The sequence below is a fragment of the Neodiprion virginianus genome, chromosome 4 (assembly GCF_021901495.1).
Source record: "Neodiprion virginianus isolate iyNeoVirg1 chromosome 4, iyNeoVirg1.1, whole genome shotgun sequence".
In the NCBI taxonomy this organism is placed as follows: Eukaryota; Metazoa; Arthropoda; class Insecta; order Hymenoptera; family Diprionidae; genus Neodiprion; species Neodiprion virginianus.
In genome coordinates this window covers 37,508,252-37,533,578 of record NC_060880.1, presented here as the reverse complement: position 1 = coordinate 37,533,578, position 25,327 = coordinate 37,508,252, and the positions used below count along the sequence as shown (strand labels likewise).

Here is a 25,327-nt window from a genome sequence, read left to right as displayed (position 1 = left end):
CACTTTTCGCTAACTTACTCGAGGCACTACGGTTCGTGTGTAAGTGTTAAAATTGTGTTAATTCTCACGGTTAAAATGACACCACTTGTAACGATCGTTTGTCAACTTCACGGTAAGATACTCTTCGCCAAATTGTAAACGTTCTCCCTGGTACTCTTCCTCGCTTCATTATTTCAAAGCACGCTCAGTGCATTAACGAGCTCATTTCTCAAATATGAGCCTCATTAAAAACACCTGCCTTTCCCCCCGTGATCTTATTTCACATTTTTTTCAGGCTCGCCTGTATTCGGGATACGCGATAAAATAAAGAAATACAATTGGAATTAATTTCTTCCACCTCGTTGAATATTCAAGAGTATTTTCTTTTTCTTTCTTACTTTTCCACAAATTATCGACACATCTTGGATATATTTTACATATTTGCCTGATATAACGATAATTTTACTCGAAAGTTTGGCAATTATTAATTTTCAAAAACAATGTGCTCGAACAAAAATATATTAAATTCAAAAGGGAATAAAAAAACAGAAGATAGTCAAGAACTTTAAGACGTGCATCTTGATCTAATCAAGTTTAATGTGATCGAAAAAAAAAAAAAACTTTGTGACCCAGATAATAAAGTTAAAATTCTGAATTTCAACGGTTAAAACTTTATTTTTAACAATGTCAGCGTTATCACGTTATTTGTAGTTTTTCATTTGTAAATTCGTACAGTTAGTCAGATTTCAATGAAAAACATTCAATTTTAACCCCTTAATAAGCTTACCGAAATTCATCCGAAACAGATTTTGTCTTTAGCTCGTCAGTTGATAAAGACCAAAATAGGAAAAAAAAAAACGTATAATTAACAGGTGTGAAACTTGTGATTCTGTAAAAATCAGACCTGGACGATTCGTGAAGAAATAATTCAAGAATAAATAAAACGAGCTAATCTCCATCGAAATTCGGACAATCAATGCAACATATGGATTTTACATTGAAAAAAAAAAAAAATAGCATAACAATGCGATTTCTCCGAAGGATTATTGTACCATTTAAACAAGGTGTTAATTGTTGATAAATGAAGTTCAGTGTTTGAAATTTTGTCTATTTCAGTGCAAATTAAAATGGCACTTTTTTCAGTTACATCAAATGTGACTAGATTAGTTTCAGTGGTAGTTTTTTTCAACACTCATGTTGTTTCATTTGTCAATCTTCGACAATCTTTTCACCCGACGAATCGTGCATTTCAAACTTCCCGCTCGTACCCGCGAGATCACGTGACACTCAGCACAAGTACCCCTAATTATAGGCAATTCAATTTAGTTATACAATCTGAGCAGAGCTCGGTGTTTCATATATTTGGATTAAGTTGCCTATAATTAGGGGTACTTTACGCTGCTCATCTACGTAATGTCGCCGTGTATATACAGTATATTTGATAATCACTCTGCAGGGGTTATAACTCAAACAGAATACAAACGTGGCGAGTATTTAATCGGCGGCATTTTAAACCCACCCGCGTCACTTCCGGTAAGCACAAACGACCCTCGAAGCGCGGAGCATTTACAGAAAATTTACACAGAGCTTAATCGCGTCTCGGCGAGTTGATTATCGTTGTTTGTAAGCACCGGCTAAAAGAGGAAAGTGCGTGTGAAACTTTCACACCTCACGGAGTGGCGAAACTTTGCTACGATTACTTTTTGACCCGATGATAAGGAAAACATACGCATTAGAACACACTTTCGTTATTATTGTTTTTCTATGCACACGAATTCAGCTAGCACCTTGAGCTTTAACCTGCAATTTCTGTTTAGGAAGGAACCGAAGTAAATTCTCTTCGAGATGGAAACATGTTTTTGTATTTTTTCAAATCTAGAGGAAAAGTTTTTACGGATTTTAATTAAAGTTGGAGGGAAAATCTAGCGTCGGGTAAAGATGATCCGTGAAATTTTGTGCGGTGGAGTTGGTAACGTTACTGTGAACGATGCATGTTTGGGGAAGAATTTTTACTACGCAGCTTTGAGAATGTATGAAATTTAGTAAACCGTGACAAAGAAAATATACGCATGTTTTGCAAAACCAACTCATCGAAAGTCACTATAAAATTATGCAATAACGATTTTTCCATAATTTTTTACTTGATGTAACCTCACGAAAACTTTACTCACTTCAGCATCATGGAACTTTCTTACCTTCTACTATTTCCGGTTACCGATTTACGATTTTTTCAAACTTTTCCATTTCTAACTCGTATAAATTACGGAGGATTGGATCAATTGATTTTTGACAAAATTTCAGCGATACCTAAAGTATTCGGTACATAGACACGTGTCACAAAATTTTTGCACTTCTATTACTTCCGTTTACTTGTGCATCGAATTTCGCACAAACAGCCAAATCGATTTCAATGAAATAAAACGGTGTTGCTCGAAGCTTGAAAAAAAAAAAATTAATCCTTCTCTCAATTTTGGCAAAATTTTCAAAATTTTCAACGCAACCTTTCATTTTCAGTTCACGAATTATAATTCTTCGTTAACTATTTAGATACGACTAATTCCCAAATATTTTTCTCATCCTCGCCTAGAAATCGTCCCGATTTCCCCAATTCGAACGTCCAACAAACTTAACTGAACTATTAAAGACTGAAAACGCGATTATCCGATGACGCATATCGCGAAAAAGGCTGAGCTTCTTTGTTCTCCCGCCTATTTAGACCCCCCTTCCAATCGCGCTTTTAATTGATCGACCTCGATTTTTAAACCGCTTATTCCTTGCTTTGAGCCCCGACTTTGCCATGTATCCATTATCTAAGAAGCGAAAGAAGAAAAGGAAGAAGAAACTCGGTCAAAGTTTTCCGCCTGAATTAACCGGCTTCCCCGATCTTTCGATCGGCAAGCTTACGAGGATAAAGAGGGATTCTCGGCTCTCGACGTCGACGTTAACGTTGCCGATTTTTTAAATCTTTTTCTCCTCTCCACTCGGCCACGGCTCAAAGGATCGCTTATTTAGCCGGCAGGCCGTGCTTAGATGTTTTTTACCCCGCTTGACCGTTGGTTGTTTTCTTCTTTTGGTTTCCGGCGAGCAGTGCTCTTTCCTCGTTAAACGGAAACGGCCTGTTTGCTGTCTCGAAATCCTCCTCTCCCCTCATCTCCTCTCCCTCCTCATCATTCACCCGTCTTATAGTATTTCCGGGTAAATTAAACAGTTTAAGAGAAACCGGCGATCGAAGATTCGTTTCACCAGTTTCCTCGAAATCTCATCCGCGTTTTCCTCTCAGAGTAAAGTTCCGGATTCATTTAATCGGCTCCAATCGAGGATAGGATTACAGATCTTGACTGGAAGTGGCGAAACTTTTACTTTCGATTATTCGAAGGAGAGAACGATTTCGTTAGCCAAGGAAAATGTAAGGACTTAATCGATTCACGACAAATCAATTATTCGACGTTTCTTAGTCAATGTTATATTAGATTTTTCTCAACGCCGTTATATATTTTCAATTTTCTATTATTTAACAGAGCGAATTTTAATCTTTGGTCAATTTTTTCAACAAACGGAAAACACTAAGTAAATATCCATTGTAAAATTGACGTAATATCGAAATGTAGAGCTTCGAGACGATTGTAAAAATTTCATCAAAGTGTGAAAAAGAAACGGCCCTATTTAAATCGATCCATTCCGCTGATACGGCAATTTACTTGAAAATTGTTCCTTCACGCCACGCGATTCAAAGTCTGTAACAAGTATAAATCCAAATCAAATAGAAGGGAGAAAGTTGAGAAACAAGCATCAGCAGAATTGAAAAACTCCTTGGTAAACTCAGCCGCTGTTGATATTTTCATCGATTTTCTGCACGCGCAAGACGCGCAAGTACGTTAAAAAAGAGTAAAAGAAAAAAGAGTAAAGAAAGAAGAGAAAGCAAAAAAAAAAAAAAACGAGTGTTTACCTTACAGCCGGTATTTGATCATCTGAAAATGAATAAGGAAAACAAATATTTGGTTATATGAAGGGCTAACTCAAATTCGTGTTTGCTTTGTATCTTCTTGCGGGTTTAATGCGACGAAACCTGCTATACGATATATGACGAGAAACATATAAGCTGTAAAATTTTAAGGACCCCAGAGTCAAAAAATTCGCTTATTTCAAATTTATGCCAGAATTGAAAGGTTGCGAATCTCTTGTTTTTTTTTTTTTTTTAAATTTCAACGCCAGAGTAAAGGTGGAAATGTTTTAAATCAAGATTGACGATCAGAAAGTCTGTTTACTTATTCATTGCGCATGTTTGAATTTCGAATCTCTCGGGTGTCCGGAGATTTTCGAGGCTCCTCGTCGAGCAAATTGAAAAGAGACTAGCTGTCCTATTTCCGGTGTAAAAACCGAGCTTATGTAAAACATTTTGGATCCTAGGATTCGGTCTCTGCGACGCTTGCTCCGTGTCCCTTTTTGCATCTGTTCTTAATCTTATTTTCTTTGTAAAATCTAGCGAAGAAAATGTACCTCGAATTTTCAACGTCTGTTTTCCCAAGGGAAATACCGATTTTTCCACCACACGGATTGTCTTTTCGTTTTTGAAATTCGAATAACGCGTCTGTTTTCTTACACATCGTTCAGTCTCGTTATAATGGATTTGAATTTAGCAAATTGTATGCAGGAGCGGTTATTCGATTGCCTTTTTTCCTCCCCACTCACCACGCATTGTCTTCTTTAAAAACATCCCTTATTTTTATAGGAACCGCCTGACTCAGACTCCGATCTGCAAGCTTCTTCGATCAATAATTTTGCCGTTTCAAGAATGAGCGGTGAAATTTCTCGCCGTTGTAATAGCCAAGGACGATCGATAAAAAAGAAATAACAATATGAAAAAGTGGCGAGAAGGAAAAATAATAATCCTTGCTTGACAGGACGAGTCTTTCAATTTCTCGCTTTTCTTCCCGCATTACTTGCGAAAATGAAAAACTTGCGAGCAATGAGATTTTCGATTCGCGAATAGCTCGGGAACTGCGCAAACGGTTATTATTGTAAATTTAATCACCGTCGGGCTAAAATATCGAGCTTAAAAATCAATCCGCAGAGTACAGATTTTACCATTTTGTCAGGTATAAAGTTATTCTAAAACTCTGCCTTGCTTACCTGGCGAAAAGCTCGTTCAAAAGCCGCACCAATTCCTCAGCTGTGCATTGGTCTGACAGCGATGTGAATCCGCAAATGTCGGCGAATAGTATGCTGAGGAAATCAAAAAAAAAATGTCAATTCAGCATCGTCGTACACCGAGACTATTTTCTGGTAATGGTTACTTCAAAGTCCCCAAATATTTTCACTACTTAACGAAAAATTTAGTTCTGAGCATAAAAACTAGAAACAAATTTCGTGACTGCAACCAGTGAATGTTTTAAGTGTTACTATTCATTTCCGCCGTTACGATTCCTCCTAACATATATTTTCTTGAAACTATTACGATAATTTGATGGCGGTGCAGTAATAAAATAACGTCAAGGCCTTCCTTGACTTAAAAACGGTAGGAAACTCAACAAAAGGATTTCATTTTGTAATAATCAGACTATAAAGACACTAAGTCGTTACTTGCACTGGGAAAAACATTTGGTCGTAATGACCAACATTTGGCTATCGTAAATGAAATTTCAGGGTTAATATACCAGACATAATTTTTGCACAACCAAAACGTATAGTTGATTTTATAGAGCGCAGAAAACGAAATGTTTTGATGATGTCTAAGAAAATGTTTGGCATCACCATAGATTTTGTTGTGATTGCGAAATCAGATTTACACAGTGAAATTATTTTGTAAGGATTGAAAATTGATTGGTCAATCGTTGTAACCGAGAAAACTATCGTTTGATTGTAATTTATGCTAGACGAATCAAGTGCCACATCGAACAACGACGAAGAAATATCCCATTGCGAATCGACTGGCTGACTGAACGGTGTTCGACCACGAATGATTTAGTTTTGCTGATTATACTAGACGAACGGCTGCCGCCCCTCCTGATAACTGTTCGTCTCACTTCTCTTGCGAGAAAGGATTTTCAACGCGTTGCAGAGAGTATTTTGCCACTTTGACAAATAATTTTACAGACTAACGATGTAACGTATTACTTGATAGCGGCAATCAATTAGTAGCTCTCATGATTTCGTAAATTTGACTAATATTTATCCACCGAATAGATTTAGAGAATTGCGTGAAGCGATTTAGTCGAATCTACCAGAGGATATTCAATATTTTGATAATACCATGAGAAAAGTATTATTTCATTAAATTGACGAAATTAAAATCGAGATTTCGTCTTTATAAATATATTTTATGGAATCAAATTTTTTTTTCGATTCCGAAAAAATCGATTCAATAATTTTAGTACTTACAACAAAATATTGTGTTCCCACCAGAAAATTTTCCACAAAACGCGTTAACAATTTTTTTTTTTTATTGTTAAAAGCTAGAATTCTTCTCTTCGTGCAGGGTCAAGCATTGTCTTATACACTCAACAATATGTTATTTATAAAGTTATTGTAACAATCATTTCCATTTTTTCAGAATTATCTAGTGATACTATAACAATTGAAATATGTCTCAATAAACATGAATCAAAATCCGAATAATTTACAATTCACGATCAATACAATTTCGATTCATCAGTTCGCATAATATCACGAAACCCATGACTCCTGAAAATAAACGATCCCCCTATTCAGTTTGGAGGGTGAATAAGTTTCGGAGCTTATATATTATACTAAGAATGCGCTCGGGGAAATCAGCAAAATCTTTGGACCTTGTCGGCTAGGATTCCTGTTTCACCTGCCATGGGATATTCCCTTTGCATCTCTCTCTCTCTCTCTCTCTCTCTCTCTCTCTCTTTCTCTTCATCGCTGTTTCTCTCGTCTCCTCGCCAAGAGCAACAGCGTGACACAAGCGGGGGTGGAGGTCGGTTGCTTTTGTGATTTACTCCATGGGGGCTAGGTAATAATCGACGTGACTGCAGCAGAGGAGAGAAAGCGGGAGGGAAAGGAAACCCCAGCGGCGGTGTACGGAATGATGAATAAGACGAGGAGAGAGAGAGAGAGAGAGAGAGAGAGCAAGAAAGCGAGTAAAAGTGGGAAAAAAAGGATTTCAATTCACCACAGGGTCGTTCAGGGCCAAGTAATTCTATGGGGTGTGAAGCCCCAGGGGCGCCTGTCTGTAGATCTCCGTAATGGCAGTAATAATAATAATAACAACAACAACAACAACAACAATAATAATAATAATAATTGAGTACAATAATTTCGGAAACCTGAAAAGATAGGAAGTTGAAGTCTTCTTTTGATGGATTATTAATATGGATTTTCAAAATACAAAATTTGTTGACCGCAATGAGATTCATGATTTTTTTTCAAATATCCGTTGCGGAACAATTTTGAATCCCTGGTATCTTCGCCAATATTATTGTTAACCATAGAAATTGCCCTGAAAACTGAAAGTCGTTCGGAAGGGAATGTTTTGAACAAATCATCCGGAAATTACGGCAACAGCCGTAATATACAATATTTTGTGTTTCCGAAGATGAAATTCGAAGGGGAAAAATAATGCGGTGTGAAAAATTGAAGGTGGGATAAGAAATCGGTCTTGGGGAAACAGACTTGTTTGTAACGCGTGATTTATGAGACAGACCCTTACCTCACGTTCTCGTGCCTCTGTATGTAAATTTTATGAAACATGGTGTCCTTTGGTTTCCCAGCTATATCAGCCTTCATTTCCATCGCCACGTGGCGCGGCAAAACGCTGAGCAGCAGTCTCTCCTAGAAAAGAAAATGGACACGTAGAGATGAAGAAACAAAACGAAAAAACAAAGAAAAAAAAAAAAAAAAGAAACGAACGAACATGCGGAATAACAATTTATACCAGAATAAGAAGATGAGATGATAAAGAAAAAAATTTCTTACCGTTAATAAACAAGACACATATTTGATTATGAGTTTGAGAATTTTTATGTAGAATGATTTCAAAGGTGGTGGATTTCGAAATGATGTAAATGGTTTCAAAGGCAAGTTTTTCAATACGCTCCTCGTATATTAACCCAGTTTCATATTTCGTAGTGTACTTTTTTATTTCTCTCTCTCTCTCTCTCTCTCTCTCTCTCGATTTCGTACATGTTCACAATCGAATTCGACGAGCGCAGCTGTGCTTAGGCGATAAAGCATTCGGTTTTATTGGGGCTCACGTAGCTCGAAACTTGTCTCAACAAAAGTGCGGCCCCGCCCCAACTCGGCAAAGACGCCATTGTGTCATTTGATTTGAGATTTAGTTCACGCATCGGCGAATTCGCGACGTGATCCAAAGACGGGATCTGTTCTTCGGCCAAGTTTTCGCACACGATTCCCCCTACGGGTTATTCGCCTTTTCTCTCTTTGTTTTTTTCTTCTTACTTCCCACCAGCAAAACTTTGGCTATTTCCCTCTCACTCTTACTCTCTATTTTTCTCTCTCACTCTTGAGCTTCCGTTCGGATTCTCCGATGTTATTAACTACCGCGATGAAATTTGGGCAGTTCAAGTTTATCGAGGCCAATCACAATCGTACAAACGTTCCTACAGTATCGATAAAATAATATTTCCTTCCTGCAATTATAAATATGGGTGAGTTTTTTTTTTATTTTTTCTTATCGATCATATCCCGAGATAGTGGTATCGTTATACGTTGAGTATTTATAAAACTATCATACTCGCTTGTTTTTCTCATTTTTTACCACAAATGAAAAATATGGTTCTAGATCCCTAAAGTTGTCAATTCGGTTCGTATTACACCGAATAAATCCATCGAAAGATTGTGCAATTTTAATCAAATAAATAAAATAACCGAGTCCCCGCCTTTCGACTCATTTCTCAAACTCGAAGCGTATGAAAATCTGCGCGGGTAATGAAAGACGTGAAGAAACTGCCGCAAGACGACGTCCTACGTGAATTTCTACTTCCGACGAAGAGGCGAATGAATGATGAGGGGGGTAAAAGGCTGGCAGTAGTGAGACTGCCGGTTCGGTCAGGCGAGTACAAGTGGAAAGAACCGCGAGGATCAGACCGCAAAAATTAGCGAGAGTAAGGAAAATGATAGAGAAGTGAAAGCCCGGCGCGGTGATTGATCATAAAGCGAATCCGGGTCGTTTTTTATCCCCGAGACATCTTAACCCTGAATAATACCGCCGAGCTTTGAAAGTCCGTCCAAATTTCTAAGATCTATGTTGTCGCTGATACTTTTTCATTCATATTATCCAATTCTTTAAAATTATATTCACGATTTTTCATTATCTTACCTTATATATGTATTGGACTGTTTCAGAAAAAAAAAGAAAATTGCGATTTTCCGCCATGGCACACCTTGAAAAAGTTTTTTTTTGGGGCGAAAAAAAGATTCCGTAAAAATATTAGCGCTTTACGTTATGTGGAAGATTGCGCTCGTTTGATATTTCAGTTTTTAACACATTTTTTTGAATTTGCGAAGAAACGCGTTGTAGCATTTTAATTCTTATTTCTTTCCTGACATTTGTATTCAAACCGAAGATCACGATCAATAACACAACGACATATCAACCGGGAATCTTATTCTTTCAAATTAAAAGTTCATATTAAATAATAACTGTTTTATGAGATTGAATTAATAATGAAAAATTCGTCAGACAAGCTTCTCAAACATCAATTGCTGACTTGATGTTACAACCGCTGGTCTTCTTTGTGACGTAAATTGATATTACGACTGACGTGGGCAATAAAAGAAATTTGTAATTCACGATACTTCACAAATTTAGAAAAATGTACAAAAATGAAAAATCAAATCAGCGCAATCTTGCACCCAGCGAAGAATTCTCTTCTTTTGACAGAATTTTTTTTTTTATCCTCAACAAACCTTTTAGGCGGTCCCATGGTGGAAAATCGCAAACTGTTTTTTCTGCAGGATCAAAGTGCGTGTGCATTTTCATAGAATGAAAAATATTTTAACAGGATTGAGATTTCTCTCGAGGATGATTGATTTTTTATAACCCTTCAAGAACAAAAAAAAAAGAAATTGAAAAAATCCCCACCCAATTTAACAGACACATTTTTTATACCCTTACGTAAAACTCTTCGTCCACCGTATCAAAACGATCACGAATATCGACTATTCAATATGTGCAAGATTGACAAAAGAGATACTGGGACAAAGCGAAACGTTACAACCGATTACTCCTTACGATTTGAAGCAACGATTAGAATTCCACGTACAAGCGAAGTTGAAATCCAGCAGCCTCAAGGGCGGCAAAATGAGATTGGTGAAATGTTATATAAATCGCGCGATGGGTTTAGCCGACCGCGCGTTGTGTAATAATTTGTTGAAACCGGAGAAGAGAGGAAGGAAGGAAGGAAGGAAGGAAGGGAGAGAGTCGCCAATCAAGCGGAAACACAGTCACCGCCATGACTGTAGGATGCGTGCCATAGTCGTTACTGTTTAATGAGAACGCGATGCCGGGATCAAAGAGGCTTCATTACCGAAATTATACCGAGCCTGGATGATCGGAGTTTGGTTAATCCCTAAACTATCTCACCGCGATCCTCACCCTTCTCAGTTTCCATCAATTTCCCTGCAGACGAGTTTTGAAGCGCGCTCGTCTCGCCGCGAAGCCTTGTCCTTTCCATTTGCACCTGGGCATCATCGGCCTCGGTAAAATCGAAACAAATTGGGGGTGATCGGAGTGGAATGGGAAATTCACGGGGTTTCCCGAATTCAATCCGATTTCACGCCGGACAGAATATATTTTTTCGCGATAAGGAATCTTTTTTAGCTGTTCGAAAAGCGATAAGACCCGCAGAAGATTGAAATGTCTTTTTTAAGGACGCTTACTTATCGTGAACCAAACCTTGTGGGGAAGAATTTTCGATCACCTGTTTTTTAGTCAAGGGAAAAACTAAATACTCGGTGTTGTCAAAATTTCACCCAAGCCTCGCGTTGAATCGAGAATCGGAAATCGAAATGCATGAGGAAATTGTGCGACAAAAGTTCCAAGGTTTCGTTTGAATTCGTGGACTTTTCACTGATTCGTGTACCTTGTAATTTGCTTCCTCTGATTTTCAGTACACGAAAGCGATTTCCATCGATTTCCAATTATTTATTTGGTGATTTGCGATTTCCTGTGATTTTATTCGATTCGAAAATCGCTGAAAATCATTCGGAACGCTCAGAGATCATCGGAAATCCGGAATATCATTAAAATTCAACATAAATCACTAGATACTAAGACTGGAAACGACTGAAAATCACACGACAAGGTAGAAATCAATATAAAAAAAAATAAAAAATCACCCCACATAAATGTCGATGAACTGAAATCAATCATTCGATTTCCAATTGAACACTGAGAAAAATTTCATTTGTTATATCAACTAGAAAAATTGAGTAAAACAAGTTTCGTTAAAAAAAAACTGTTTGAATATCGTTGGAATTACAAAAAACGAGGTACGCGTAACATTTTGCGCTATTGTCGATCCTTTCTTGGTAATTGCAACGCAAAATCAGTTTCCGAGGTTTATTCTACTTTTTTTAGTTAAACAAGGCTTTAACGTCAATTTATTGAAATCAATAGATGAAAATCTAGTAACAGTGATCGTAATGAGAAAGAATAGTAACGGATACCAGACTTTCCGGTAACAGCTAGAAAACTAATTATCATTTTCTACCTAGAACTATATTTTTCGATTGTGGTAAAAAATGAAAACAGTCAAGAACTGAGCGGTAACGAGAACTAAAAATCTCTCTCAACGAACAATCCCTTGACTCTAACGGCATCATAGTTATTAATGCAAAAGTTATTGCCAGCCGAGTGAAAAAAATCCCTGTATAATAGCATTTCTGGGTGAAAAAATTGACCAAAAATAATGATTTGATTTAATTTTATTTTATCTTTGGTTTTGATTGGACAAAAATTGCGGAAATTAGAGCAGGTTTGAAACTACAATAATTACGTTACGTCAGTCATGCTAATCAACCTATATCCGTAACACATTACGAAACAAGATAAATCGATTTGCTTGTATTTTTATTAATCATCTCGTAAAATCGAATCCTACGGGAAAATCATTTTTCATTTCTCAGTGTTTGAACGGTACGATATTTAAAAAAAAATTTTATTAATTTCTATTTTCTTTTATCTTTCAATGCAAATACCCAACACGTTCGATCCTTCCCTATAATTACAATACCCGGAGTAACTTAAACGGTTTATGGGGAAAAATCTGTGACACAAAAATCAAAATGACACGTAAGCAGCGGAAGACGCGCCCTCTCATAGCGGCGTTTAAGACCCAATTCCAAACCGAAATAGGGGACTTAATTTGGTGCTTCATCAGTAACTCCTCCCAGCTTTGTAACGTTGTTTACAAATCCCGGGAACTCGAGCAATCGGTGCGGATTCATAAATATTCATCAATCTCGTACCGGAAGTTGATTGATTATCTTGCGAATAGTGATTAATCGATGTGTACATTGATCATTGTCCTCGTTTCCAATGCACACACTAGGTACGCGATTTGTTATACGGGTCACTGGCTGCTGCTGCTGCTGCTACTCGTGTTGTTATTACCGCGTGCAGTTGTCGCAGCAGCTCTGTATACCAATTGTAATAATTTTCTGCATAATTACAGGCATCGAACGATCCGTAATCGCGTTGTTATTCAAGTGTAAAGGGGATTTATTACCCTGCAGGAAATCAATTTTCCATATTTTTCCCCGGGAGTTTGATTAATGTATAAATTTTTAACGGATATGAATTTAAATCCCCTCAGACGCGTCATTTTCACAATTATTTAATGCGTGTATGGGGGATTCCACGGGATACCAACCGACGTCCAACCCTCGTCGTTTTTCATATATTGTTGAAATTTTATCTGCAATTGTTATGTCCCAACTCTGAAACACTAGCTACCCTGTATTTTTTCAAATCTTTTATTCAACTGGTTCATTATTTATGAATATTGAAAGCGACTTTGAAAAGGAACTTTTTTTTCATAATTTTCAAAAAAATGTATTCTCTTTTCCAAACATTTCAAGACCGGGTTCATAATGAGACTATTTTACTTAACGCTTTTGATTTTTTTCATCAATTAAAACATTATTCAAACGATCTGAACACTCCTAAAAAAATTCTACAAACTTCTATTTTCACTTGGAACGTTCCATTGTGAAGCGATTTTTGTTTATTTTTTTGACACATCCAACTTTTTTTTTTTTTTTTATCATTTTTAAAACAAAACCAGTCTAAAAATTTTCTAAATAAAAATAGTAGATTTGAGAATTTTAAAAAAGATCTTATTCAAAATCACTATCAATACTTACAAATAATAAACCAGTTGAATGATAAGTCTGAAAAAAATCTGGGTACTGTTTCAGAGTTGGGACAATTGCAGAAAATTTTTTCGAATAAATTCAAAAATGGTAAAATTCAGACGTTGGTTAGATTCCCATGGAATTCCCCATATACGGTATGCGTCCACTGCATGTATCTGCAATTGACGATTTTTCAGATTTCCGATTGATTGACACGAAATTCTTTTCCGCTTCGACCGTGTTTATACACATAATATTCGACGGTTGAAATTTCACTGAAGTGCTACAACGATTCAGATTCGTTTCGTTTGACAAAGTAATCATAACGAATGACTGGAAAGAGCGGCTGACAGAAAATTCGTCCCGAATTTTTCGCAAGTTTTTTGTTTTTTTGCAAATTAAACACGGGGAGTGGATAATGAAAAAAAAAAAAAATTAGACAGCGGTCAGGTTTTTCGAAGAAGAATATGTATGTATAAAAAAAAGAAAAAAAAACGTAGCGATCAGCTCTTTGAAGTTTAAATATTATTTCTAAATTTTCCGTCACAACATTTCACTCAACCTGGTTCGAGTGACTCGACTTTCAGAATTTCGAGAGTTCTCGCATAACGCCGGCCGATCTTGTCATGCCAAGAGATTAGGAGACGAGGATCAGGGGTGAAAAGGCTCGGCGGCGAAACTTCGCCTAGGCGGAAATAATGTTTGTCAAAGTTGTTTGCTCTCTTTACCTGCTGTTGGTTTTCCCTCTGCGTCGTAAGCCGGGCTTCGACGCACTGTCTCGTCTCAAGGAAGGCTTGTCTCTGGGCCAATTCCCGTGGATGATGAGTCAGCGCTCCGGCCACGTTCGTCCCGCCGACCACGACCAGAGAGCTCAAAAGCTGAAACAGGAAAAAGCACGGTCAGAATGGTCAGTCTTCGCCCGCATTCGGACGTCTTTGGTTATTTTGTCTCGGAAAAAAGGAAGTCGTTGTAAGATCATCCGAAAGTGAAAAAGTTGAGTTGAGTAGTGAGAAAGAGAAGGTAAGGACTTTCCGGTAACAGCTGGAAAACTGATTTTCATTTTCTACCCTAGAACTGTGTTTTTCGATCGTGGTAAAAAATGAAAACAGTTAAGGACCGAGCGGTAACCGGAACTAATAATTTCGATAAATGTAGATGAATGCTGATTCCTATATCCAAAATGGCGATGAAATATGATGGAAATCGATAGGCGAAGGTTTTTCGGGTCATCGGTAACGAATCCAAGGTCGGACTTCCAAAATCTGTAATGGTAGATCCATTATAGTGGTTCAAAATAAAAGAAATCGTAATATTTTCACGTAATATTGGCATCCAAGGGCTTTGGAATCGTTAATCACGAATCTCGATTTGTAGTTCGAAATTCAAATTGGATATTATACAATTTTCTTCTCCATAAACTTGGAACCTTAGTTTGAGGGCTGGCTCAAGGCCAGTCTGAAGCCGTTTGTTTTAGTATACCTAATTACGATCTAAATTTCTCTTACTTTTTTCACTATAAAGGATACTCAAATTCTTGCATTATAACGCGTGGCAAATTCATACAGAAATTTTGCCGCATGTATAAAGATGTGTAAGAAAATACGGTTGCAGAGTTTTAATCGTCGTGTCGGAAATGAATCAACGAGCGAAATTGAACCGGTTTCTCTTGATCCCGATATATTTCAACTCGGGAAGTTGCCTGTTATAATAATCATGTTTCAGAGCACGTCTGGTTCCCGATCATAGCTTGATAACTAAACATTCTTCTCCGACCCTTCGATTTCTCAATCGTACGAATTCTTATTCACCGTCGAAAATTGTTATACAAAAGTCAATTCTCATTTGAACGGAAATATTGAACGTAATTCATTGAAAATTTGAGGCTACATTGTAAAGAAAAATTCGAGCTTTTTCATAGAGGGTATTTAGGTTAGGTCAGGTTATCTGTGATAATTGGCTTGTAGTGTACCTACGATATTTTTAACCGGAAGAAATTTTTTTTCTCACTTCAGTTTAAATTATCTCTAAAACCAGAAGCAGCAGGATTTAATTTTCCGAAGAGCAAAAAACTCGCAAGATTCCTAATGCGAAAGAACGTAACAATGATTAACTCCCCAGAACCGAGAAAAAAGAAAAACACGCAAGGCGGAAACAGCGTTCTGGGTTACGGTGTAAAAAGCTCTCGAATCACGATTCGCGTCACGTAAATCATGCATCACGTAGAATATTTTTCGCAGGGATCTGCAGTACGGGGGATGAAATTGCACGGTGATATCGTTGACCGAAGCTCGCAGCTATAACGTACAAGGCAACGCGAGTAAGTCCACTGACTGGCAATGAGCGGAAATTGGGACCTAAGGATATATCGGGGATGTTGTGAGACGCTGGGGTGAGCTTGCGGTCGATGAAACGTTTCACGGGGGTTGTCAGCTTCCGGTGCAAGCTCCGCACGAGGCAATATGCGCCTGAGATAAGTATGAGACGAAGTCTGTCGTCCGAGCGAAGGAGCGTAAAGAAGCGAGTGTAAGAGACGCCTTGGCCTTCTTAAAATAAACTGTTTATCCGAATTCCCGCAAAGATTTTTCAGAGAGGTGTACAGACTCGGCTAAAAGTTTCTTTTTCTTTTTTTCTTCCTTTTTTTTTTTTTTTTCCGCGTGTATAAGCGGTGCAGAAATTTCGTTTATGTAATGCGAGCGTGTTTTACGCCGCTTCTCGTGCGTGTTTTCCGTATGAAAATTACTCGTTTCTACGGCGGCAGAGTTAGTCTGCTAATGCGCATGCGCGATATGCAGAAAATACGAATTTCGAGTCTTAGGAGTTAAAAGTGGTCTTTTCTGCACTCCGCGCATGCGCCGTTGCGAACGAATCTGACGTTACGCGACCCTAACCTCAATTTCTTGCTTCGTGAAAAAACGCGTAACGTATCTCTTGTTATGTATAGAATCGCGTGTAACACGGAGGCAACGGTCTTTTCGCCTCGCGTATTTGCAGTATTCGAAAAGTAGATTCACCATGCAATGAAGTTCGGTTGCGATAGTGAATTTTCAAGGATGCGGGACCTTAATTCGGAGAATTTAAAAATTTTCAAATTCAGGAATCCAGAAATGTTAAAATCATAGGAGGGCAAAGTTTAGAAACGTGAGGATTTTTCTACTTTTTTTTTTATTGGTATTTCTATATTCACTATGAACTGTTAATTCCCCTCTTACTTCTGAATGATAAAGTTAGATTTTTATATACTTCAACCTTCTATATTCTGGAGACATTCTATGAATTAGATTTTTGCGTTTGTGAAAATGTAGTAACTTTAATACTTCTATAGCTTTTTTGACAATCCTAAATTACAGGCTTTCTACATACTTGCGTAGATATTGGGTTAAATTCAGTCTTACGTAAGCTATTGTTTTTTCTTCTTGTTTATTTTGACAGTAATAAATTTACTCCGAGGAGGTCCCTCATCATGGACTGAAAAGTCAGTTTTTTAATTAAATCGGCTGCGAAAATTATTGACCTACGTATCAAAGATTCGACTCGACATATTTCTAGATACTTGTCCTGTTTACCTTTCGACTTCTCTACATTTCGACATTAAGCAATTAAAAAATTCAGAAATTAGATTTTTTCCCATGTTTCTGTTTTAGTCTGAGAATCCTAGATCTTGAGCTTTTCATATTCTTGACTCTTTACATTTGGACTTTTCAAAAACTCTACCAATCGTAATTCTTGAGTTTTTGGTATATTCCTTAATGTCTAGACTTCCCTTTATTTCTGCGTTTATTTTGACGGTTTAATATTTCACCTTTCTTCATGTTTTATCCTCTCTACATTTCAACATTTCTGCATCTCGAAATTCAACGTACAAATATTAGCTCCACATATCAATTTTTCAGTCAGTCTCTCTACCTCTCGATATTAATATTTCTACGCTTATTCTGAAAACATGAATTTCCGGCTCTCCATAATATTACCTTACCTTTCAACATAGTTCAAACTTTTTTACACAGCGATACTTTGCACATTATCACATTCTACAAACAAGATTTTCACGTCTTTGAAAAACCGATATTATGACTCTGTTATACTTTTGCCCTACTACCTTTCGTTCCAAACTCCTTGAACCTAATGACCTGCTACCTGATGTGAAACTACGTTTACACCCTACGTCGAGTGGGCGTCGAAGCTCTCACAAGCCAAACCGTTTCATCCGTCGTCTCCTTCCATGGTCAAGCAGCGGATATCCAAGGGTAGATGGTAGCTGTTCAGTTCAGGATGCGGAATAGTTACAAGGATATGGATACGCCTGATTAATCCCCGAGTCCTTGTTCCAGTATCAAAACCGCGCGCCCCATCCGCAGGCCTAATCCAGGTATTACGCTACGAATTAACCATCGAGCCTGAGCTTTCGACCCTTCGAGTGCTTCGCTGTTTACACGCAGATTATTTATGGCATAAATTTTTCCTAACAATAAGTGCTAGTGAGAAGGGGGAAAAGAGATGAAGTTTAATTCACCGCGCGGATACTGCACTGAGAAACTTTTTTGAATTCTCCTCTTCAATTCGCAGCACGCGAGTTCGGACGCACTATTCCTAATGAAGTTAAGATCGTTTCGTTGGCCCCGAGCCTCGAAGAGTCATTAATAAAATAATCAAGTCCCTCGATCACTCGGAGCAGCGTCGGTGGCCTCGAAAGCATCGCATGACTGGCTCAGCTCTCTTGTTTGATTCGACGTTGGGTTTCTTTTCTGCGAATGAGGGAGCGAAGAAAACCTTCCGCAATGCAGAAAAAATAGGAAAGAAAAAGTAAAGTGTGCCGAGGAGCGTACGAGGGCCGAATATAATTAGGGCTTGCAACAGAATCGAGTCGGAATTAACTCCCTTCTACGTCTCTCTTCCCGTCCCGTTCGTTCATTCGGACGATCGCTTCGAAACCCGACGAAACCTCCTTCCTGAATTATTGAAGTTAAGTATACGATTCACAGTGAAACTCCGAAATGCTCATGGCATATAAATCGAAATCATCCGCTGGTACAGATCGAAGAGCTGTAGGTGTATCAAGTTGAAATTAGACGTCGAATATCAAGCGATACGAATTGCTGGTACAATTGGAGAAATTTATTATCACAATTTTGTTGCCCAATTTAGCAAAGCTTCTCAATTGCGGGGGAGCTTTTTTCACCGTACGCTTATACTGTAAAAAATTTCATTGAGAACGCGGCTCTTACTTTCTCTCTTGTTGTTATTATTATGAATACAGTTGCCTCTAACACCGTACGCGGTGTGGAACAACGCGAATATCTTTCTTGATTTCATTCTCACTCATGTATGTACGTACATACGTCTAGTATAAGCACGTCACGTGTATACACACCTAGGGGGATGAGTATATAAAAAGAGGAGTGACTAGCTGTGCAGTGAAGTGCGTGAATGGACCATTAAACGCTGGCTCCCGAGGGGATCGACGATCCGCGTATTTCACCTCCTGCATTTTTCCCGAGCGCGAAAAAAGGATGAAGAAGAAGAAGAAGAAGAAACAGAAATATAAGTGAAAAAAAAAGGCAGAAATCTTTTTTCATGTATTATAGGTTACTTGGTCATTAGAATTATTATACGTACCCACATTCAATTATTATTTCGAGAGTTATTTTTTCACCCGTCATTTCTATCATTAACATTATTATTATCGTTGTACATTGTTACGCCTACCTACCGTATCACTCAATATAATTGGTTGTGCCATACATTTTTTTTCGCTCTTCATCACGCTTCGTCGAATCTGTTAATTAATTTGATGATCGAGTTGAAAATGAAGAAGGAGAACATACCAGGTAATTAAAATAAATAAACAAAGGAATGAAAAATTATCGATGTACATCTGCCGTAAATACGTATGTTTCGTAATAATAATAATCATAATGAAAATAAACTGGGAATGAATTCCTGTAATTATGTCACTTGGGTGATAATTAAATTGGCTCCGTCGATTCGTTTCAAGCCACTTGACGCATCGGGCGCAAAACTTTTAATCAGAGACTGAAGACGATCGATAAGAGATTCGAATACACGACGGTTGAAAGTGAAAAGAAAGACAACAGGAAGGGAGATGAATTGAGGAAGTTGAAGTGTCTCGTTATAACAAATCATTGTAAATCGCACGATTTATACACACAAAAATTCAAAATTCTCTAAAACCTCCACCAAGTACAGCTTTGATTATTTCCAAAAATTGCGATGATAATTGAGTAGGCAATATTGAGCTTTGTTCCCTCCGCCGTAAACTAAAATTGATTCATGAAGTATACGTGATGTTGTAGACATATACGATACAGTCGAGGCTTTTCCTCTCTTCAATCTTTATTGTATAGATCGTCTGGAAGAACACAGCTCCACTTTTACTCGTTCACGGTGTGTATGTATAGTATATAGTATGTGTACATAACAGCTTCGCTCTGGCAATATACATGCAGTATGTACATCGCATATGAGATACCTATACGTACAATATGTGTATGCAGGGGATCAGTCGATATGTTGAGCAAACGCCCGCGTACAACGTTTATCCGATCGAGAAAGTGTTTCACTGTATTTCGCTCACAGTTCATTGCTGTTTTAACATAAATTCGTTGATGCATCTTTAACGGATGAAACGGTAAAACGGTGAATTTACACTCGGCTTAATTTGCCCGGTACATTCAAACTTTCTAGAACGACGGAAAGAAAGTAAATTCGAAAAATTGAGGTGGAAGATTTCAAACAATTCCAAATTCTTAACGAATTGTCACCCGTCTCCATTAGTCGTATCGAATTATTTCGTTAAAACGTCAAACAAGCGATTTAACATAAGGTAAACTCGTCTGCATTCATGCAATCCGGAATACAATCTATCTTCCAAATTCCGCCTGCATTTATGCAATTCGAAATACATGCTTCCATTTTCCGCCTGTATTTATGCAATTTGGAATACAATCTTCCAAATTCCGCCTGCATTTATGCAATATGGAGTAACTTTTCACAGAAATATACTCCCGGTTGTCGAAATGCAGGCGGATTTTGGCAAAATGTATTTCAAATTGGATAAATGCAGACGGATTCACCCCGTGTGAAATATTTGACGCGCGAGATTTTCAGGAAATAAAGGCGAAAATTTAGCGAAACCTTGCAGAAAACGAATACCGAGTTTATTTATTCCCAAGAAGCACAGCGCGGTCTTGTTAATTTTATATTCCTCTCTCGTCGGAGACTAAAACTACTCTCGAAAGAACGAACCGACTCCCTTTCTTCGACCCTCTTTGTTTTTCTCTCTCACTTTCTTCTTCAACTAGCGGCGCCCAACTTGTTGCATAGCTTTAAAGTATAACCAGACGTGATTAGTGCCGCGTCCTTCAGCAGAACTGGCAAGAGACAGAGATACACTTTGTCGTTCTCGAAGCATGGAACCTCCATGGGTCTCTAATTAAATCGGTGCCCGCCTTTGGTGTCCTTTCACTGACCACGGAGTTCAGAGCGAGAGTATGTGCGTGTTGATATTAGGACGCGTGCTTTGATCAACCTCGGACCTGCCTGAAATGGCCACGGTGAAACGACACGCAGATAAACCGCATTCTCGTCACTGTATCTACGTACATCTGATGCCGCGTCGAAATAAGACTAATCATTTTTTCAAAGAGGATCAAATCGTTGAAAATCCATCCATTTTGGCAACAATAAGCAATTTTCGCAATGTATTTATCAAACTAGTACATAAATTGGTAAGTAACGATGAATTTCTGTATAGAAATGTGAGAGTAAAAGCACATGAATTAGAAACAAGAGTTTAGATTATAAATCGATTTTTCATATCAAATCGGTTCAGAATATTGAAATTTTAGCACGATGTGCTTATTTTGTTTGGAAAAACTGTTTTCACAAATTCATCAGCACAAATTTTTGTTCTCAGTTGCCTATCCTGTGCTATGATTTGTTGCTCCACGTCAGTATCGGTGCGATTTTCGAAAACTTCGGTATTCAAAGATACCAAAGTGATGAAAAGAAAAAAAAAGAAACACTCAGCTGCACCGTGAAAAATAGTCTTCCGATTGAGATGAAAAAAAAAAAAAAAAATGATCCCCACAGAATAAAATCGGACGAATTACAGACAAGATTTTTCCCCATTGTAAATTATTTTATGTGTAATTTATAATATTAGAATTTTACTTTTGCTCGCATTTGCAAGAAAATCTTCTCAAGTTCCGTATATATAAATTTGACAAAAATATACTCAACGTGTGACAATCTCGTTATAAACTCAGCGAAAAAGTATCGGTTTTCAAACGACCCGTTTCCTCGAGACGTCAATTCTTACGAAACGTGAGAAATAAAAAAAAAAAAAAAACGAATACACGTAAGTTTCTGATGACGAACTCGTTCAGAAGCGTATAATATGAAAATTGACGCCAGCGATAGCGACAGACTGAAGCAGTCAAAGCCGTTTTTCATTCAGAGGAATATAAGGACGATCTGGTGAGAACCCGAAACCCATTAACTCTATAATGATACTCAGGTAACAAGAAAGGTAAAGCTATAAATTAAGTAAACAACAACACGCTCTGGCTTTCAGACGGTGTGAAAAAGTTCTGAACGAGGGATTAATATTTTCCTTCACGGTGAAGCCGAACAAGCCCCCATTATCCGTTGTTATTCTCAACCCTTATTATTTCTTTTTCTCGCAAAATTATATCACAAGATCATCTTCCGCATGCTTGCGAAATCGCTCACTGACTCTTCTCACGTTTCAACTAGGCAAATTCCAATTATTGTACTCTCGGTCGATTCCCCGCAGCTTAGCAGAGTCTGTAAACCGCAAATTTACCGCCAACGGACTTTGACTTTGTCTAGTCCAGTTTCTGCGGGTGCCTGTATGCAGGTACATGTATGATTCCGTTGACCCTCGAGTGACTCAAAATATCACCGTACTCGAGTCGTTAAAGAGAACAACTGGCGTCGTCGAAACGACGGTGAAAAAACAAAAAAAACTAGTCTCGTTTTTTTTTTTTTAATGTACTTTCGTCTCTTTCAGTACATTTTTACTGTCTTGTTAGCATCGCTGCAAGTACACGATATTTATTTCCTTAGCATCGCTGCAAGTACACGATATTTATTTCCTTACAAAGTTTCTCTAAATTTTTGTGTAAACCCGAGATTGATTATAGAAATTAATAAGATCATCGGTGCAAGACAAAGAATAATAAAAAAAAGGTCCGTAGCAAATTCTTCGGATACGAAAAATTCATGCCGATATTGTGCAACAGTCAATTAGAAATGTAAGAAATGGAGAAGAAAATGTAGAAGAAGAGTGCAGAACACACGGTGCAAAGTTCTTGCAAAATCCCAAGAGGTGTGATGTATATCATAAGAGAGAAAAAAATTATGAAGATTTAGCGAGCCGATTTGTCTCCATTAGTTGCAGCTTATGCGCGGATCTTCGCTAGCGATTTTTCACTCTTTTTGCGAGTCGAGGAGCGGTTTCGGGTGTTTTTTCGTCATTTTTTTTTTTTTTTTTCGTTTCTCTCTTCGTTTTTCAGAATTAAAAGCGGCGTTAATCGGACAAAATATCGCCACTTCGATCCGGAGAACCGGGCGCGTTAAGTTTGTGAGTATTCCTTTACCTTTACCAACCGAGCGACATCTTTTTCTGACGATTTTCGGTACACGAACAACGTTCCCGATTTCCGTTAGAAAAGTGCGATGTACCGTCGAAATTTTAAGCCTTCTCGTTCGTTTGTTTATTGTTTAATGTAGGAAGAAAACGGGCGAGTTTGCTCGGTCGGTAAGGGTAGGACTGGTACTTGACCTTAAATTCGTAGACAATGCCCGCACCGCGACTGAAACTCGGATATTAATATCGGTGATAATATATAACCACACAGGTATTATATAACGGCAATAACTATCCAGGAGGATGAACAATTCCAGCCGCCGAGTCGCCTGGAATATCATATTCTGGGAGTGACAGGTTTTGGCGATGGCCAAGGACTTTGTCCTCCAAGGCAATTAAGTATGCCTACGCGCGGTTTTTGTTCTCACGCCCTCGGCGTCTTTTCGCCATAGCCGATGTAACCCCGTTTTACAATATATCTGTATATTACAATCTAATGCGAACACGCCTGTCTAACGAACCGGATAATATTTCAATTACCCCCTGATTGTACACGCATATAATATATACATAGTACAGAAGAGACGCGGAGCTAATTTCGGCAAATGAATGCCGTTAAATTGACGTCAAATCTTCGACTCAACCCGATCGATTTCCTCACCAAATTTCCTCTCTCTCTCTCGTCTTGTAGGGAATTTTGAAATAAATTTTGGAACACCTGTAACCTACACGAGGCCAAAGTTTCGACTTTTTTACAATATTTATATCTGTTGTTGAAACAAAATTTTTTATATTTTATTTCGTACATCAATGTAAAAATTCCCTCCAATCGATGTAGAAGCTTATTCTTTTCGCGGGTAACAGAACACACCGTAATTCCGAGTAATTCAATTTGGATTCGGTGCTTTATGGATTGGTTTTTTGCGACACGGCTTTTGCCAGTGACGCGGCGTATCGACGAGCAAGAAATAAATAAAAATTGACAAAAAAAAAAAAAAGGGAGAAAAGAAAAACAATAAAAAAATTCTCAAGAGATTCCTTCATCTCCATCTCCTCATCCTCTCGTCGAGTGAAACAACATCACCGGCTCTGCAATTTCTTCTACTTTGAAACTTTCGAAAATTTATTCTGACCGCAACCTTGCCGGCGTATTTTTTTCACCTTATCCCTCTCTCTCTCTCTCTCTGTATCCCTGTTACGATTCTGCGTTAAACCTGCTTTAGGAATCTTTCACATTCCGTTTAAAACTTACTCCTGTACATTTCATACACGTACGTGATATGTTATGTAATGCAGGAAAGACTATTTTTTTGAAATTTTTTACGGAACACTTTTTTCAAGGATTTGAGAAATATTAGCTGCAAGTATTGCGGTTTTTACTTGGTTGAAAAAAATAAAAAAAAAAAAAAAACACAAGCCGAGGGGCGAGTTTGATTCTTTCGTAACGAAATATACGAATTAAGGGGGGGAGTCACGATGAGATTTAAAGAATTAGAGAATCTGCACCTCGGGCCTGAATTTCCCGACTTATGGTAGTGACAAGTCTGCAGGGGACGAAGTAATTACGTCGGTATGTTGTTTCATTCTGGGGATGGATGGAAACAAAACAATACGACACAACGCAACGCAAGAGCGGACTTGAATTGTTTCTGTCCGATCAAATTGGGGAAGAGATCTTCCCTAGTGTAGAAATACAATCGCGATTCACTCAAGTCGCGATGAAATGAAGAGATGACTGTAGCATACTGTGGATACAGATAAAATAGACAGGTGTTGCAGACGGGATAACAGGCCGCAGGCTTACTTCCTGCACTTTGGTTAATCACACTGATGGTCGGAAAAGCGGTCACGTTGCTAATTCTACAACCTGTATATTACATATACCGCAGAACTTTGGCTTGAATGATGAAATTCTATCCGGGAAAACGGATAATGTACACACTGACAAAAATTTCATTTGTTACAGTAATTAGAAAAATTAAGTAAAACAGGTTTCGTTAAAAAAAACTGTTTAAATATCGTTGGAATTACGAAAAACGTGATACGCGTAATCATTTTGCGTTATCGTCGATCCTTTTTTGGTAATTGCAACGCAAAATCAGTTTGAGAGGTTTACTCTAGTTTTTTAGCTAAACAAGGCTTTAAAATCAATTTATTGTTGCACAAGTGTTAAATTTCTGCAACAGTTGCGAGAAAATATAGTAACTGCGATCGTAATGAGAAAGAATAGTAACGGATACCAGACTTTCCGGTAACAGCTAGAAAACTAATTTTCAGTTTCTACCTGGAACTGTATTTTTCGATTGTGGTAAAAAATGAAAATAGTTAGGGACTGAGCGGTAACCGGAACTAGAAATTTCCATCAGTGCATATTGATAT

At 37.9% G+C, this 25,327-nt stretch overlaps 1 protein-coding gene across 1 annotated transcript in view; it reads right to left on the bottom strand.

The window, feature by feature from the left end:
• The window catches only part of LOC124301809 (adenylate cyclase type 6), a 98,613-nt gene that overhangs the window by 15,677 nt on the left and 57,609 nt on the right, over positions 1-25,327 (bottom strand). The window contains exons 7-9 of the mRNA XM_046757243.1: positions 14,046-14,195; positions 7,649-7,770; positions 5,110-5,202 (exon numbers count right to left, since the gene is read on the bottom strand). Coding sequence (XP_046613199.1) covers positions 5,110-5,202; positions 7,649-7,770; positions 14,046-14,195 — 365 coding nt within the window. The remainder of the gene's footprint in view (positions 1-5,109; positions 5,203-7,648; positions 7,771-14,045; positions 14,196-25,327) is intronic.